The 19,064-nt window shown below is 36.1% G+C and overlaps 3 protein-coding genes across 4 annotated transcripts; 2 read left to right on the top strand and 1 right to left on the bottom strand.

Moving 5' to 3' along the window:
• Positions 1-5,929: 5,929 nt before the first annotated feature.
• On the bottom strand, positions 5,930-11,289 carry LOC148869065 (mitotic phosphoprotein N' end (MPPN) family protein). The gene is made up of 3 exons (XM_088971690.1): positions 10,393-11,289; positions 8,895-9,006; positions 5,930-6,527 (listed from the first exon to the last, which is right to left on the bottom strand). Exons 1-3 carry the CDS (start codon positions 10,962-10,964, stop codon positions 6,225-6,227), a joined length of 987 nt encoding a protein of 328 aa, XP_088827816.1. The 5' UTR covers positions 10,965-11,289; the 3' UTR covers positions 5,930-6,224.
• Positions 11,290-11,410: 121 nt separating this feature from the next.
• On the top strand, positions 11,411-15,646 carry LOC148869064 (pentatricopeptide repeat-containing protein At2g13600-like). Of its 2 annotated transcripts, none has more exons than XM_088971687.1 (2): positions 11,411-14,548; positions 15,306-15,646. In XM_088971687.1, exon 1 carries the CDS (start codon positions 11,831-11,833, stop codon positions 14,270-14,272), a length of 2,442 nt encoding a protein of 813 aa, XP_088827813.1. In that variant the 5' UTR covers positions 11,411-11,830; the 3' UTR covers positions 14,273-14,548; positions 15,306-15,646. The 2 variants fall into 2 exon arrangements, with proteins under 2 accessions (XP_088827813.1, XP_088827815.1); XM_088971689.1 differs by having other exon boundaries at positions 11,417-14,548; positions 15,318-15,646.
• A 1,114-nt stretch (positions 15,647-16,760) lies between these two features.
• Positions 16,761-17,153, top strand: LOC148869063 (uncharacterized). Its single transcript, XM_088969896.1, has one exon. The coding sequence runs from the start codon at positions 16,761-16,763 to the stop codon at positions 17,151-17,153; it is 393 nt and encodes a 130-aa protein (XP_088826022.1).
• The last annotated feature ends 1,911 nt before the right edge of the window (positions 17,154-19,064 follow it).

Below are 19,064 nucleotides of genomic sequence, written 5' to 3'. Positions count from 1 at the left end.
CCAAAAAATTCATGTTTTTTTTTTAGATTTATGTGAGGATTAGGAAAAAAAAATTCTAGGATTTCCAAGTGGGTAACCACCCAGGGGAAAGTTACCAATACTTGGATGGGACAAAATTGCCCCTTTTAATAATTGATTTTTATGGCTAAAATGGTAATTGTCTTATTTATTTGAGAAATAAAAAAAAAATAGGTAAATGCACTCACCCAAATAAGTGTTTCATGATAAGAAACTTATTGAAAAGTGAATGGGCCTAAATCCCATTTCACCCAACCAAACAACTAGAATCAAAATGCGTCATTCTGATTTGAATTTCAAACCTTATTCACAAGCCAAATGGATCCCAATTTCTCTGTTGAGATCAACCTCAATAGGTGGCAAGTTGCAAAGCCCCTGAATCCATCTAGGGTCTGATTCCTATGCCTTTTTCTTTCTTTGTTCAAGGATTCCTATGCCTCAGAACCAAGGCAATGCCATGAAAGAAATGTCATAAAGAATAGAGAGATAGATCAAACAAAAGACTAGCTAATATCTTGGGTTCGACTATGATGCCAAAAAGACATGATACTGAAAAAAAAATGAAAAAAAAAATTATAACCAATCAATTGGTAGCACCATAAAAGTGTAACCAATCAGGTGGGTTTTCATTAAAATTTGTAGGGGGTTTGATTGGTCAAATCCTTTCCAGTATTATGTCTTTTTAGCATCATAGATTTTTCGTATATCATATATTACATACACTCAAGGCTAATCTATACTACTTTAAAAAGTACGAATGAACTCAAGAATATTTCTGCAATTTTCTGAGGACAATATTTACTCCTCTATATTTAAATTTAATGATAAAAAAAACGAGGGCAAATAGGGTAATCGGTTCTTGATATTAAATGAGTTGAAAAGAGGTAATTTAAAGATATTCAATGCATTCAATTCTCTCTCATTAAATCCAATATTTAAGTTATTAACTTGCATTCATGTTCATTGAATCATATATTTAAGTCATTTTTATTTCTTCTCATCATTAAGTTCTATTAATTAAATCCATACTTAATAAATTAATAATTCCAATAACATAAAAGCTTATATACTTTTAAAATCTACCTAGAAAAAAATAGTGTTTTCATCTAAGTAGTGGTAAGAAATTAAATCATTTTGGGTCAAATGGGTTAATCCATGTTTCCATGATTAAATAATAAAATTAAAAAATATAAAAAATGAAAAAAAAATGGAAATAAAAAAATGGAAACATTTTTAGCATACATATTAAACAATAATAAGTATGATAAATAAGAAATGCTTTATTAATTATGAAAATGGAATGTAAAATTTAAAACCAATTGGAAATAAAAATATTTTCCTATTATCTCTCATTAAATCATATATTTAAGATATATTTTTCTCATCATTAAATTCTTGTAATTAAATCCATAATATTAATTTTAATAGTATAAAAATAAATATTTCGAAAAGTAATTTGAAAACAAAATTATTTTCTTCCCTTCCAGTGGTGGACAAGCAATTCAACCATTTGGGGTCCAATGGATTAATAAATAATAATTAAATAATAAAAATTTAAAATAAATAACTATGAAATATAAGAAGTATTTTCATTAATGATGAAAATGGAATGCCAAATTCAAAATCTACCAAGAAATTAAATGATGTCATAGTCAAATAATAAAATTTTTAATAATAGAACATACAAAGAATCACAAAAATAAAAAAAAAAGGATAAAGAAAATTTTTGGCACATATCTAATGTTATATATTTATAAAAAATAAAATATTAGGTACATCTCTAATATTGTACATTCATTATATTGAACAAAAATAAGTTTTATACATAATAAATAATTTAATCAATGATGGAAATGTAATACAAAATTTAATGTCAACCTAGAAATGAAACAATTTTTATTTTTAGATGGTGGGTTAGTGGTTTGAGTAAAATGATACCATAGACAAACAAAAATTAAGTTTGATAAATAAAAAATATTTTATATAATATAAATGAAATTTATAATTTAAAGGAAAAATTATAGTCAAAGTCAGTTGTACATTTAAAATTAGGTTACAAGTTGGTTCGAAAACCAACAAAACTTTAACAATCAGCTCTACATTTCAAATTATAAAAACCCTGCCATGTCATTAGAGGCTTATGTGATTGTTGCCAACATGGGACTCTTATTCCATGTTGGACACAATAAAAAAAAATTATATCAAAAATAGGTTTTCAGTTTCTCTCCCATTCTCTCTGTCTTTCGATCTCTCTCACTCTCACAGTCATCTCTCAATCTCTTGTTCCATCTGTCTTTCCCACTCTCTCAGCTTCGGTCTGTAGCCAAATCAAAATCTCTCTCTCTCTCTCTCTCTCTCTCTCTCTCTTTATTGTTCTCCCTCAATCTTTTTCATTCTTCTCCCTTACTCTCCCTCTCAATCAATATCTCATTCTCCCTCAATCTCTATCATTCTCCAGTTGGTGTAAATTTTATGGCCAAGAGTTTATTGTGAATTTTTGTCAAATTGGTGTAATAATTTTTTAACCATACCAAGTTGGTCTCATGTTCTTTTATACAATCTGATTAATACCGTATAAATGTGTAGGAAAAAAATGAGAGAGGGAGAGGGAGATGGAGATAAACTGAGGGAGAACAATAAAAATTAAGGGAGAATGAGAAATCGACCAAGAAAGAGAATGAGAGAGATTGAGGGAGAACGATAGTTAGAGAGAGAGAAAGAGAGAAATTGATATAGAAAATGTAAATATAGAAACCATTTTTTTTTTCAAATCACATATCCGTTGAGTAGATAAAAATGACTAAGTGAGAGTGTGAGGGAGATTGAGAGAGAGAGAGATCTAGAGAAACTAAAATCTTTTTTTTTTTCCAATCTCCCAATGTTAAAGGCAATTTCAGTATAAGCTTTTTGTTGTGTCCAATATGGATTAAGAGTCCCATGTTGGCAATAGCTATATAACCCTCCGATGAAATAGCAAGGGTTTTTATAATCTAAAACATAGACTCGGTTGTTAGAGTTTTGTTGGATTGTGGACCAACTTGTAACCTAATTTTAAATGTACAGCTGACTCCGACTATAATTTTTCCTAATTTAAAACTATTCCAAAAGCAATGCTATTTTCTTATTTAGATGGTGAGTCAATGGTCCAACTTTTCAAAGAAACACATGATGTCATAATTGAATAATAAATGTATAAGTTTATTTTTAAACATATTGTTATTTTGATTATTTTTCAATTTCTATTTTAACTATGAAATATTTGAAATTCAAGTAATTAATATGAAAAAAAATTCTCACGTGTAACACATGTGCTTAATTACTAGTCCTCTCAAAAGTTTCAGACAAATCACTTCATATTAGGGGTGAGCAAGAAAAACCGAAAAACCAAACTGGCCGAAAAAACTGACCAAAACCAAATTGAAAAATCAGTTAACCGAACCAGTCGATTAAGTTTCGATTCGATATTCTTAAAAAACCGCTAATTTCGGTTTAATTTTGATTAACCATTTAAAAAATCAGCGTTTAACCGAACCAACCAATATATGTACAGTAATATATATATATATATATTTTTTTTTTTGAAAACCGAATAAAAGAATTAGCAGACTTTTAGCCTTTCTTTTAAAATTTGAATTGAAAGTTTTGCCATCATTAAAGTTTGGCAGAGACTTTCATCGAAAATCGAAAATTTCATTGAAAGTTCTGCCAATAATCAATTTTTTATTTTTCTTGTCTTTTCCCCATACACTTTTTTTACTCTTTTCTCTTCTCTCTCTCTCTCTCTCTCTCTCTCTCTCTCTCTCTCTCTCTCTCTCTCTCTCTTTCTTAGTTTTCTCTTCTCTTCCAAACTTCTTCTTCAACTTTTCTCGGTCTTCTTCTTTTTCTTCTCCACTCTAGATGGTCGCGCGGTCCGTGCCAACCACCAACACGACAGCACCAAGCGGCAACATCGGTGGTCACCGCCTCGCCGGCAAGCAATGGCTGTTCTGTGTATCTCTCTTTTCTTACTCTCACCTCTGCTCTCTGCGTCTCTGACAAACTCTCAGGCTCTCACATCAAGCTCTCTATCTCCAACAAGCGGCAACACCGGCACCAACCAATCCGGCATCGACAACAACCACCGACACCAACCAGTCCGGCACGGACAACAACCACCAACGGTTTTAGTTTTTTTTTTAACTGCATACAAAAAAACCGAAAAATAAACCGCAGTTAACCGGTTGCATCAGTTCGATTTCAGTTTGAATATTTAAAAAACCAATCAGATCAGTTCGGTTTGAAAAAACATCCCACGGTTCAGTAACTGAACCGTGAGCACCCCTACTTCATATATAATGCATCTTTACATTTTGAAATATATAAGGGAAAGACTGAAAAGACTATTTTACCCTTCATTTTTTCTTTAAAATTTTAAAATGTTAACAATTTAATAAACATAATTTTGTCTTATAGCTTTGGAATTGCCAAGAATTGTCATTGCTATTCCAATCTAAGAGTTCCTAATTATCTACCAAAAAAATAAAAGAGTTCCCAATTTTGGGGAATGATAATATCAAAGCTTACTCTTGCTCTCATTGATTTCTAAGTTTGGAAGAAGAATGTTTCAAGGGAGGTTAATGTTGAAAGGGTTAGGGAAGAAGAAAGGCAAATGTGTGAAAAAAAAAGAAACTAAAGGGGTTGTGTGCAATTGAGGAATACGGATCAATTTTTTGGGTTTGTGTTGAGTTGTTTTCCTTTCTCTTATTCTGGGCTTCTAGGCTTTGGTGCATCTCCTCAAGTTGCTATTTTGACCACAATAAGGACAAAATTGAAATTTAAAAAATTATATAAGCCACGTGGTATCACATGCAAACGGGTGCACAGTGCACTAATGCAGGATAAACCGATAAAGTTTACAAATGTAAATGACAAAATTGTTGATCACTCAAATGTGAAGGATTAAGTCTGATAGATAAAATGTAAAGGGCAAAGTTGTCCTTAATTGTTCATTAAATCAAAGCATGCCATCCACTATTTTTTTTCTTCTTTTTCTCTCTTGTTCTTCTTTCCCCTTTCCTTTGTTTTTATATGCAAAAACCACCGAACCAAATTGACTTTGAAGTGGTATGTTCCTTTCATTTTTAAGAAACCACTAAAAATTCTTGTAAAAGATAATAAAATATTGACTATGCCCCGTTGAAGGAGAGAGAGGCAATCTTTCATTCAAAGATGAGAAGAAAAAGAAGCAGTGACTTCCTTTTCTATTGGACGAGAGTAGAATCATTAATCATTCCAATCAAACCATACAGTGATACCACCTTACAAAACCACCATCCATCGCTGACGCTCCTAGTTTAATTGAACACAAGCCTTATTTTTACATGTTCTGCATCATCTCTGTTCCATTCCCGCTACTCTAACTGCTTTACAAAGGGGAAAGGACTACAAAAATAATCAAATTGTAAAAATATATATCATACAGTCGATCTCAAACTGAGCCAAGCTTGTAATTCAAGCTCCACTCAAGCTAAATTTGAACTCAAGTCTCTATTCTAATTCAAATCAAGTTTAGCAAGCCAACTCATATAACTAGATATTCAGCTAGGCTCGACTCAAATCCACCCCATGTAAGCCTAAAGGCACACCTCCCTCTAGACGAGGTGTCACCAAAACACCTCTGAAAAAGAAAAGAAAAAGAAAAAGAAAGAGAGAGAATAAGAAGAAAAGAGAAAAGAGAAAAGAGAAAAAGAAGGGAAGGAAAGAGAAGGGGAAAGAAAGTGGGCTAAGGGCTTCATTCACCCCCTACTCCTTTTCAATGCAGCCTAGGTTTTTGACTCCGCTCTGGCCCACTATGAACCACCACCCAGCTGATATGATAAATAAGCCCTGAATTTGAATATCAACAATAGTGTCATCAAATGGGCTAGCTCAGTAGTCAGGAGGCTCGGAGCACTCCAGTAGGTAACTCTCATTAATTGATTTTTCAATTTACAGCGATACCAGAAAGTACATTTCATTCCTATCAACACGCCGATGCATAAGCAAAGAAGAATATTTGAGACCATAGAATCAAGAAATTGGCCCCTAAAGAATAGTCATAAAAAACTTGACTCCGGATATGCCCCGACTTTCACAAGGGCAATGATACATTTCCAGCAGTTCAAAAGCGTTCGACCACCAGTGTAGATCATACCGCTGTATTGTACAGGTTGGAAGCATGATTCAATTCAAATGCCAAACATTAAATCCATGATTTTGGATACGACAGATTTTGCAGGAGAGGCAATGGCACCAACTGAACGCTGAGCATTGCCACCATGGTTCTGAACATAATAGGGACGAGGAGTGACCTGCGACCTGGATAGATCAGAACTAGTAGATGGAGGGAGCAAAGTCATGAATCCCTGGTTGTTAAGCCTTTCGTTCAGAGCCTGCCGTTGGATTGGGTCCAAGGGCTTCACTCCCACAATCAGAACTCCATTTATCTGCATTCCGTTCTTATTGAGAGCTTTCTGAGCATCAGAATGGTTCTGCCAAAATAAAGCAGAGTTAGACCAATTACCAAGCATTAAAGATAAAACTAGGTTGTTGAAATCCAAGATTTCTAATAAAATTCACAATCCAAATCATGAATCCTTAAGGACTTACAATTCCATCCTTATTAAAACAATCTTATAATTCAAATCAATTCGATTGAGATGTATTTGTCTACTTTGTTTTTTTTTTTTTTTTCAAATTCTATTTTCACAGGGCTTTTGTTTTAAAATTCCTATTAGAAAATAATATCTATCTATTTAGGGTATTTATGACCAATTTAACTATTTAAGTACTTTATTGACTTTTTCTATCATATCTTGGTTAAAGAGCCATTATATGTGTGTCAATTGATTCTTAAGTCAGCCATTATAGAGTTAAACTCTATGAGATGATGCACAACAGAACCGACAATTAGAAATTACAAGGCAGATTTCTATCACTTAATAAAGCTTCCCTGTGGGTAACCGACTTGGCCAACTGATCTGCCATAGAGTTTAACTCTCTAGGAACCCAATAAATTTTTGCGTTCAGTGCAAACAAGATATCTCTGGCCTCTTGTAAATAATGAGCCAACCTCCAGTGGCCTTCTTCCTTCTCTCCTAACCACTTAACAGTATTAGTAGAATCACCTATAATGGTTAGAAAAGACAAACCCCCTATATTTTGCTGTTCTGAGGCCTGTGAGAGCTGTGAAGTTCTCTGCTTTAGTTAAATCAGCAATCGCAATTGGACCACTGAAAACCCAGCAAATGTTTCCATCCTTCCTCCTCAAAACCATCAATCCCTGCAGCCCCAGGATTGACTAGGGCACTAACATCAAAGTTTAAGCTGCAATCAGTCTCTTCCTTTGCAGGGTACATTGCCTGGTGGAATTGGGTTCATAAGCACGAGAATGCGGGTCCAAGTCCAAGAGTGACCACTTTGTGCAAAATAATGCCAAAGGTTAGGTCCATATTCAGTCCATCCCTCCAAAGACCCAGATAGCTGGGACCAACATTGGATATCCTTGTTATGCTTCTAGTGTACATGTGGTAAACTCTGCCTAAGTTTATATATAGTAGATATGGATTTAAAACAAGGTAAAATCACTGTTTTTATATATCTTTACAAATGCAGTTATTTGCCTTGGATTCATGTCAAAACAACAATCATCCAATATTTTAGTCCATTTGTTTCCCCTTCCCCTCTCTTTCCTTTTGCATGTGCCTTGTGTGTGCGTGTATTATGATTATAAATTTAACAATAATGGATAAAACCAATATGTGCACTCACTGATGGCAAGCCATGACTTGGAAAGAAAGTAGCCCAAAAATATGGAAATAAACACATAAAGGTCTTTTAATGATCACATACCTATATCCAGTGATGAGCTCCACTTCACAAATTATTTTAATCAGGTAATCTTGAAAATCCAATAAATGGGCATTCTGCTGTTGATAAATACCCTTTTCTTGGAAATATGATTTGTTCACTACTAAGAGATTGCAACTAATAACCTGATTACATTGATCACTTTCTTAGGAGATATACTAATGACAGGAATCCATTGATCATATAACTCATATAGTTATGCATGCATAGGTGTGCTTTAGAAGCCAAGCCATTATAAGCCTAATACTATGCAATTATGAGCCCACAGTGCATATGAAATCCTTACATTGTGAGTCAATATTGTTCCAACTGAACTATTGTTATGTATGGCAGTGCCTCCATGTGCTTTCCATGAACAGAGAAGAAGAGCATTGAAAATTAAAAGTTTGCCTTCTAATGGCTACAAACAACTGAGCAAAGACAAGAAAGAGTCATTGTTTTATTTATTTATTTTTTTTGTGCAAATGTCCATGTGCCTCATTTTTATGAGCATGAACTATTGTTATGCATACCAGTGCTTCATTGTGCCTTCATCGGACATGGAAGAGGAAGGCATCGAAAATTAAAAGTTTGCCTTCTAATAGCCACTAAAAAAGTCAATTTTCTTTTCGACTTTTTGTGAAAATATCTATGAGCCTTTTCTACTGTTATGTACACCAGTGCTTCATTATGCCTTCCTTGGACATAGAAAGAGAAAGGCATTGAACATTAAAAGTTTGCCTTCTAATAGCTACTAATAGCTAAACAAAGACAAAAGAGTCAATTTTCTTTCAGTTTTTTTGTGCAAATATCTGAGCCTGATTTTTATTTGCCTTCTTTCTCATTTTCTTACAGAAAAAAAAAATGTCAACAAAACTGCAATCTACATCATCAAAAAATAAATAAATACTTGTAAATGCAAAACATGAAAATATAAAACCAAGAACAAGATTTAAGAAGGACAACAATACATGAAGTATCAAATTAACAATGAGGAATAAAAGAAGAACCTGATATAGAACATGAATCCAGTTAGCATCTCTTGGACCAGGGACATGTTTCAAAATTACACCACATTTTTCAAATTCACGCAATACTAAATTGGTATCCCCAGGAGAGAATCTGGAAAAGGGCAAAATGAACAATGATGTTATTGAAAGAAAACATAAGTTTCACTTTACAAGAAGATAAATAACCATACCAGTTTCATAAGCACAATACCTATCAGATCTACAAATTAATATCTGACATAAGAAATGATAAATTTTCTTGATTAATATAAGAATTAGGGATCATTTCTGTTTAAAATAAAACATTCATTTTTGTTTCAATAATTGGATTTATGTGAAAAAAATAATTTATGTTAGAATAACATATTAAAGTAAATATAGTATTCGAAAAAATAAACATATAAAAGTAAATACAAAGGTAATGTCTATCTCCTTACGGGTTCAGTTGCAAGAACCAACATACATAGAAAAACAGAAGAAATTGGAAAAGGAAAAAGGAAACCATAGGTCTATGAATTGGCATATCCACAGAAGCAATAACACAAGGGTAGGCCTTGGCATAACGGTTGGGTTGCTCCATTGCAAACTGGGTGACCAGGGTTCAAATCTTGGAAACAGCCTCTCTGTATGTGCGGGGTAAGGCTGTGTACATCTGTCCCTCCCTAGACCCCACATTGGAAGGAGCCTCGTGCATGGAGCCGTCCTTTTTGGAGACGCGATTAAACAAGGAGAAAAAATAATGATAATTCATGGAGAAAAGTTCATCATATACTGGTGGGTGAAATTCTCTGGATGAGATCTCAATCAATGGTTTCCACATGTGAAAGTCTGAACTCTGGAATTTGATAATAAACCGCAAGGCATTAACAAGCAGTAAATACCAATTAAAGAGAGATGTGTGGGATACATTGCTATACAACCAATCTGTATGTTACTTCACGGTACAGCTATAAATTTTCTCAAATGAAGATCCGTGAGAAGAAAAGAACATACCATCTAACCCAAACAAAACATTCAATAAGTTGGGGAACAATAGCTATCTAATAACGCATAAGCAGTCAATGCTTACTTTACAAAAGAGAAAAGGGAAAAGGCACTGGAACTGATACATGTAGAAAAGCATCTAGAGGGATTTTGTAGTTAGAGATAAAGATTAAACCAGTTACAGATCTTATAATTTGTAAAGTATAATTTGAACAGAAAGAGAAGGTAGAGATGCATTGATATTTGTAGAAGATAATTGGAAAGCCGATAATGAAAGCACCGCCCAAGATATATAGGAAGCTGAACACTAAAGAGGAAGAGAAACAACATGTTAGTTCATTCATAAACGACTTGTATGATTGCCAGAGTAAAACTCAAAAAGCGGGAAATTTTACTTTAGATGCTTACTTAAAATTCCTAATCAAAATCACTCAGATTAAGAACAGAATATATACAAAAGACGTAGCAAGGATATGCCAGGTAATGGAGATAAAATAGGTAGAACGAACCGTACCCATATACAGTAACCCATTCCTCCTCATCGAGGTTACCTGCAGGTAAGCTACTCTTCTGCAACTCCGGCCTTGCAACTTCCCTTGGTGGAGGAAACGTAATTAAAGCACCCGGTTGCATCACGCCTTCAACAGGAGAGCCTTTCCCCTTCTCATCATGCTCACTGCCGCTCTTCGTTGGAGACAACCAGCTTGAACTTGCAGGTGTCTGTTGTACTTGCTGCCCTCCAACAAGGGCAGACGAAGTGCTCGCCTCTGACTTGCTTCTCAATGGAGAAATAGAGTCACGCCGGGAATCTCGAAGAGGAGTTCTCATTTCCGACTTGGTTTCTGGAGAAATAGGGTAATCTGCGATCCCAGATTCTGGAGAGAAATCTGCACGGTCTTCCAAGGTGAATATGGGCGGTGGCGGAGGATCCGTGCCCCCAAAATTCTCCCACCATAGAGCAGAAACGGCAGCTGCCTGACCTGGGCTCGTGAATTTTCCTCTGTGAGAAGAAACCGGGGACGCTAAATCATGAAAAAAGAGCGATTGCCTTCCCGATTTGGAAGTTCTTTGTACAGTAGTGCTCATTTCCCCCACTAAACTTGTAGCAATTTAAACGGATACCGCAAAAAACGTAGGAACACAAGCTCAGGACGTTAAAACAAACTGAAACAACAATCGAGAAAACAATACATCGGAGAAACTGAAATTTTAAACAACAATGAATATTGTTGAAGGATGTATTATTTTGGCTTGACTCGAATACAGGTACAGATAGAATACAACAAAGATCACCAAGATACCTTCATTGCTTCTTGAATGAGCTACAAACGTTTAGGGTTTTGAATCTCACGAGGTTTCTGCTTTTCCCCGAAGCGGAAGACAAACCCAACAGATTAAGACTTCAAAACCCCTGATAAAATCATAAATGAATTAGTAGTTTTTTTATTTCAAACCTGATTTAAAAATTAAAATTCACCTTAACGTCGAGTTAAATTACTTAAATGCCCTTTCTCCCCTCTGACTGAAAGTCTGAAGATCGTCTTCATGGAAATGGAAGGAGCGAAAAAACAAGAAGAAGCGGGAGGCTCTTTTCAGGAGAGGAACGGAAGCATGGAGCCATAGAGAAGAATCGAAACTCGGAGCTTCACTCAAAGTCTTAAACGTTAAAAGAGTACAGAAAGCAACAGAAAACGCCCACTACTCACTTAGGCCACTTCTTCACCGAAGGTTGCTTATGTTCCCCTGGGCAGGCAGGTTTGCATTCATGTACCAAATTCCCTTCTCCTTCCCTCGAATCTTCTCAATCTCCGGTACCAATCTCTGGTTCTCCCCAAATCGCCCCACCGGTTAAATTGTCCAATACGTTTAATCCAACAACTGTAGCAATTAACAGTGGGAGTGGGAGTGAGTAGTTTCTTAAGCAATGCCAGAAAAGCAACACTGAAGAACAGATGGGAATCCTAATACATCTATTAGAGAAACGAACCTTTACTTCGAATTACAAATCCTGGATTCTGCTTCGGTGCCGAAGTATAGTAATTCAAATAAAAAAAGCAAGTTCAGTTTGTTTACCTACAACGAGTGCACCAGAATGTTTCAATTTTTCTAGAAGAGTTACCCCTATACACAAGTCAGTTCAGTTTTCTCAAACCCGTCACCCGTATGGAGAAATGCTTGCCAATTATGGGAATAATGTGTTCTCCTGGACCTCAATGATATCAATGAATGCACAGAAGGGGTTCAATGATCGGGCACTATCTTACTTTCTGCAAATGCGGAGAGCTGCTGTGGAGCCCAATGAGACTACGTTTTCTGTCATAATTAGGGTCTCCTGCGAACTGAGTTGTGCTGATACAGGGACGAGCTTGCACTGTTTAATTTTAAAGAAAGGATTCTTTAGACAACTTTTTGTTGCGAGTGGCTTGATCACCATGTATTCCAAGTGTGGTTATATTGAACAAGCCCGTCAGATATTCGATGAGATGCCCGACAAGGATGCTGTCTCGTGGAACGCTATGATTGCAGCATACTCACAGGAAGGCTTGAGCTTGGAAGCGTTAGATTTATTTTCTTTGATGCTGAAGAATGGAACTGATTGGAAATTAATGGTGAATAATTTTACACTTGCTAGCGGTTTTAAGGCATGTGCTGGTCTGGGCTACACTAAGATTGGGAAGTCTTTGCATACCAATTCCATTAAGTTGGGTTTGAATTCAGATATTTTTGTTGGTGGATCAACAATTGATATGTATTCCAAGTGTGGTAATTTAGGAATGGCCCGGCGTGTTTTTGATCAGATGAAAAGAAGAGATCTTGTGACTTGGAATACCATGATTACTGGGTATTCTCAAAATTATTGTGGTGAAGAGGCTATAGAATTATTCTATCAAATGCACCTCAAAGGCTTCCTTCCAAATGAGACAACTTTTGCTTGTGTTCTGAAGGCTTCGGCTGCAATACCAGACAGTGCTGCAGGTAGATACTTCCATGCTAAAACCCTCAGGTCTGGAAACTCATTGTATGTGTATGTGGGGACTGCACTTGTGAATATGTATTCAAAATTTTTTAACATGGAAGATGCAGAGAAGGCTTTTGGGGAAACGAAAAAGAATATTGTATCCTTTAATGCCCTCATAACAGGTTACAGTTTGGTTGGGAGATATGAGGAGGCCTTAAGAGCTTATGCTAAGTTGCGTTCAGAAAACATGAGACCAGACAGATTTACATTCACAGGTCTTTTCTCTTCATGCTCTTTATTGGCTGCATTGATTGAAGGTGCTCAAGTTCATGCACATTCAATCAAATTTGGCTTGGAGTCGAATGTCTCTGTTGGGAACTCAATGTTGAACTTCTATGCTAAGTGTGGCCTTATGGACAGTGCAGTGGAGACTTTTGAGTCAATAACTATGCCCAACACCATATCCTGGGCTGGAATTATCTCCGGTTTTGCACAAAATGGTGAGGGAGAGAAGGCAGTTGAATATTTCTGCAAAATGCACAAGCTTTCAGAGAAAATAGACGAGTTCTCCTTCTCTAGTGTTCTTAAAGCACTAGCCAACTGGGCTGCTATGGGACAGGGAAAACAGTCGCATGCCAATGTAATAAAGACAGGTTTGGAAACCACTATTTTTGTAGGAAGTGCACTTGTTGACATGTACTCCAAGTGTGGAATGGTAGAAGATTCATGGAAGGTGTTCTCAAAAATGCCTGTTAAAAATGTTGTGTCTTGGAATTCGATGATAGTGGGTTATGCACAAAATGGGTTTGATGAAAAGACCCTTCTCCTATTTCAGGAAATGCTGGATTCTGGTCTGACACCAACATGTATTACCTTTATTGGAGTTCTATTTGCTTGTAGCCATGCAGGTTTGGTTGAAGAGGGGAGAAACTATTACAACCTAATGGTTAACAGCTATGGTATTCCACCCTCATTAGAACATTGTACATGTATAGTTGACATCCTTGGACGTGCAGGATATCTCAATGAAGCAGAAACCTTTGTCATCAAATCTCCATTTCCATTAGAACCTGGGATATGGAAGTCCCTACTTGCTGCTTGTGCAATTCATAAAAGCTTTGACATTGGTATTAGAGCTGCTAACCATTGTCTGTGGTTAGAGCCTCATGATTCTGCCACATACGTCATTCTATCTAATATTTATGCATCCAGACAGATGTGGTGTGAGGTCACACAAATAAGGGAGTTGATGAAAGATATGGCCATCCATAAGGAGCCTGGGTGCAGCTGGATTGACATTAGGAATAAGATGCAAGTGTTTGTTGCAGGTGACACATCATGCTATACAGAAGAGGTTGCTGAAGTACTACAAATCTGGTTAGAACATGCAAAAGTGGGTTGTTATGATTGTGACCACAATATATATTCTCCATGATATTTGGATGCCATTGATGATAGGTTTCTTTATGATCCATGAACCATGGGGAAACTACTAGAACAATCTCTTGATGGATGGGTTCAACAGCTCTGCTTCATTGATCAATATGAAGAAATGGAAAGCTGGATATTTTCATAATACAAATAGCTGTAAGAGAGTTCTTAAATATTTCTCTTTCATTATAACATTAGTGCTGTTTTCAGGATCAATTAAGGTTTGGTAACCCTACATTGCTGCAAAACAGAAAGAATGTTGGCCTTCAAAATCAAAGAGGTATGTTTTGTGATTTCCAAGGTTACTCGGTCACTGAACCTTGTAGGGAAAACTACTGTCCAAATGATGGAGTCAAGCATACTGTCAGTGTCATAGATGTTAATAAATCAGTGGTTCTTAAGCTAAGATGGATGTTTGTAAACACATACTGATAGATTGTATATTGAATTTCTTATTCAAAATACCATACTTTTTTTTTAATTTTTGTCCATAAGGACAAATTGCGTTGTATCATTTTAATAGTAATAATCCACATAGCTACAAGTATAAACTGGTGCAAAATTAACAGTCAAACTAAAAGATAACATAGTTACTGTACACCAATTAACTTTTAAACTGGTTGAAGTTCAACATATGCGGATGGCTTTCAGACAAATTTAGATTGGTTAAATGAGACATTCAAAGGCCTCGTTTGTGTTAAAAAAAATTCCATTTACAGTTGAAGACATCAATAATTCTTACTGCTAGAAGAGAGTTAAAACTGAGGGTTTGTCCTTTTGTTACTTAACATTACCTAAAACAAGGGATTTTTCCAGCTCATATTGCTAGTAGATATGAATTACTTTTAACTACACAGATGAACAGGTGAACTTTGAAAATATTTGCTACCCTGCAACAATGCAACTCCAACCTATCAAAATTGAAAAGAAAATAGAGCCTGCACTCTTTATGTACTTTCATTTATTTCTGCACTGTGCTGTGGTGAGACAGATTTACCACTATTGCAGCCTGTTTAACCTATCCTGGTGTGCACCAGGTAATTTTACAGACCATCTGCATGCTTGGAAACTAAAAGAACTCAATTGGAAAAGAAAGCTTTGGAGTATTATTCCTGGCCTATTGCTGTGCCATGGTGCATTTGGAAGGAGAGGAATCAGAGAATTTTCCAAAACTAAACTGTTCAGTTGAAGAACAGAAGTTCCATTCACTCTTGGACTCTTGGTTAGCTGCTAAGGATCAGTTAAGAAACATTTCCCATCAATTATGCTTTGATGTTGCCAATTTGTTTTTGTAATGTGGGCGATTAAAGCTGATTGACTATACTTGTATGGTAACTTTTTGTATATGAGAATGCATGTATATTTTTCCTAATCAAAATGAATACAATGCCTTACCCTTTTCTCAAAAAAAAAAAAGTACTTTCATTTTTTTAACTATGTGAATAGTTAACTGAGGTCTCCATGTGTTAAAGTAAATGATGGAGCTACTGGGTTCTGATATGGTGTCCATACACATCCCCCGTTGATTTTTCTGCTATATATCAATTTGATATTTTTTCCCACAAATATGCATGTGCTTCTAGAAATTCAATGCAGACACTTGATATGTTATTGTTAGAGTTAGTTGTACAAGGGTAGTATAGTCATTTTATGTTTAGTTATATATGTATTGTTCAGCTGATGTGGCTCTTACTTAAGTGAGGGCACAATGGTAATTCTTGTATATCTTAGAAGAGTATAAATAAAAGAAGGGCCGACTAGAGGGATTTGAATTTTTCTCTCTAGTTCGGTTGTGACCTTTTCTCCTTCTTTTTCTTCTCCTTCTTTTCTCTATTCTTCTCATCTTTCTTCTAATCTGAACTTATACAACATTTAGTCTGAGTTTTATCATGGTATCAAAGCCACGATAGTCAATCCAGATCAGTCGTCTCCTTTTCTCTTTGTTCTACGCATTCCTTTCTAGAGTTTTGCAGAATTCTCATTGATACCTAGAGAGTTTTCCAAAAAGAAAGAAAAGGACTGGTTGTTTTCTCCTTCTGGGGGTTTCCATGCCTCCAATGAGTGCAGTTGTTGTGGTTTTGTGTGGTTGGTAGAAAACCCTCTACTCGGCAATTCGAAGAGGGCTGGTTTTGTGATGGTGACAATGCAGACTTGGTACCCTCTACTCGACAGGTACATGATCTTCGAATTAAGTTGTGGTATGTAGCAAGTTTTTTTTTATATGTTGCAGAACTGAATATCCTATTCATGAGGTGTGTTGTGAGGGTTTCTAGTGTTGACAGTAGAAGGCAACAGTAGTGTTGTTGCTAAAAGTGGTGAACAATTGCGAATATTGTTGTTAAAACAGTGGTGAATAGTTGTGAGTATTGTTGTTGACACATGGTACTAGGAACCCTAGTGGTGTTCAATCATTCGTGTGGAGTGTGGTGATTTATTAAGGCAGTGGAGTAACAATTTAGTGGTACAGCTTCCCATTGTTTTCTTGTGCAGTCATGGGAGATAGTAATGAATACAAATCAAGTGCAATGGTGCCTTTTGATTATCTGAATGTGCAGATGACATCTATAAAATTGAATGGTGAAAATTATGTTCCTTGGGCTAAGTTTGTTGAAGTTTTCCTGAAAGCCAAAAAGAAAGTGAAACATGTGAGGGAAGATAAACCCTCAATTGATTCTCCAGGATATAATGAATGGGAGCAGGAGGATGCTCAAATTATGACTTGGCTATGGAACAACATGGAGTCCAAAATTAGTGCGAACTTCATGTTTTTAGATACAACCAAGGAAGTCTGGGATCATGCAAGGAAATTATATTCTGGACAAGATAACACTACTAAGGTTTACCAACTGTACCAAGAGTGCTTCAATCTACAACAAGTGAATTAGAGTCTTGAGGACTATTATGCCGATATGAAAAATTTACGAAATGAGTTGAATGTTTATCGTCCTCTTACACTTGATGTCAAAATTCAGCAACAACAGAGAGAGCAGTTGGATGTTACCAGATTTTTAGTAGGGCTGAAGTCTGAGTATGAACCCGTAAGGGCACAGATACTAGGTGGATTTGCTCTTCCCTCTTTTGAGGAAGTATTTGCTCGTCTTTGGAGGATTTTAGTTGGACCCACAGAGACTCCTACTATGTCAAATAGGTTTGCATTTGCAGTTACGAGAGGGGGAGGTCGTGGTGGTAGGGGAGGTCAACATGGCCGTGGTAGTGGCGGTGGACCCATGTATGGTCGTGGTGGCGATCGTGTTGGAGGACGAGACTCAGGGGGAGCATATGATAGGGGATGTGGTAATACTCAGAAAAGGTGTACTCATTGTGGTATGGAATGACATAATATCAACTTTTGCTATGTTCTACATGACCCACCTTCAACCTGGGCAAATCATGTAATTGTAAATGGTGGTAGCTCAAGACAAGACTCTCAAGTTACTGATCAGATCCCCACTACATCTATAGATGCTTCCAAAAAGGAGATGGTGAGTGTTTCACAGGATGAGTATGAGCAGCTCATTCAGGGTACATCTTAACAAAACACGACTACCCTTGCACACACAGGTACAACTTGTTTGGCATTCATACCTTCCCGTTGGATTATAGATTCTGGAGCTTTCGATCACATGATTGGAATTCCATGTATGTTTTCATCCATTTCTCCATCATCCACTTCCCAATCAGTTACTCTTGCCAATGACTCTACATCAACCATATGTGGTGTTGGTAATGTTGACACAGATTCATTATCCCTCTCCTCAATTTTATATGTTCCCAAGTTTCCCTTTAACCTGATGTCTATTTGTAAATTGACTAAGTCTCTTAATTGCTCAATAACTTTTTATCCTTCCTCTTATGTGTTTCAGGATTTCAAGACAGGGATGAAAATTGGTGGAGGGCATGAAGCTGGTGGACTATATTATCGTGATGGAGGTGGTTCGACAACAACTCTTCAGTCATCTCTCCCCTCATCAGTGGCAGTGCAGACTTGGTCATCCGTTTCTTAGAGCTCTTTAGTTGCTCGTTCTGTTGTTGAGTCGTCTTTCTGATTTAAATTGTGAGTCGTGTCAGTTTGGAAAACATCATCGTGTTTCCTTTAGTCCTAGAGTTGATAGTCATACATCGAGTCCTTTTTTTTTAGTCCATTTGGACATCTGGGGTCCAAACAGAGTATTATCTTATAATGGTTACAAGTACTTTGTAATTTTTGTTGATGATTATTCAAGGATGACATGGCTTTACCTTATGAAAGAAAAGAGTGAATTACTTTCTATCTTTTAGAAAATTTATGCTGAAATTCACAATCAATTTGGTGTACATATTAAAATTCTTCATTCTGATAATGGCTGCGAGTATTTTTCCACACTCTTTCAAGAATATTTGGAACAACATGGCATTATCCATCAAACCTTGTGTACCTACACCCCTCAACAAAATGGGGTGGCTAAAAGAAAGAACCATCACCTTTTGGAAACTACTCAGTCCTTACATCAGATGAATGTCCCAAACCCTTTTGGAGTGATGTTGTACTTTCATCCTGTTTTCTTGTTAATCACATGGCCATGTCTATCCTTGAAGGTCAGTCCCCTTTCTCTGTTCAGTTTCCCACATTGTCTTATTTTCCCCTTACTCCTAGAGCTTTTGGATGTATGTGTTTCGTTCATAATCTTGGGCATAGAATGGACAAGTTAGATGCTAGATCCACTAAGTGTTTCTTTCTTGACTATTCTAAGACTCAAAAATGGTATAAGTGTTATAATCCTTGTTCTCAGTGTTCTTTTGTGTATTCTGATGTTACA

Source organism: Nelumbo lutea, chromosome 2 (assembly GCF_056320005.1).
Source record: "Nelumbo lutea isolate HS-2025 chromosome 2, American lotus-T2T, whole genome shotgun sequence".
Taxonomy (NCBI): Eukaryota; Viridiplantae; Streptophyta; class Magnoliopsida; order Proteales; family Nelumbonaceae; genus Nelumbo; species Nelumbo lutea.
Note: the sequence above shows the minus strand (reverse complement) of the source record. Positions and strands in the feature narration are given on the sequence as shown.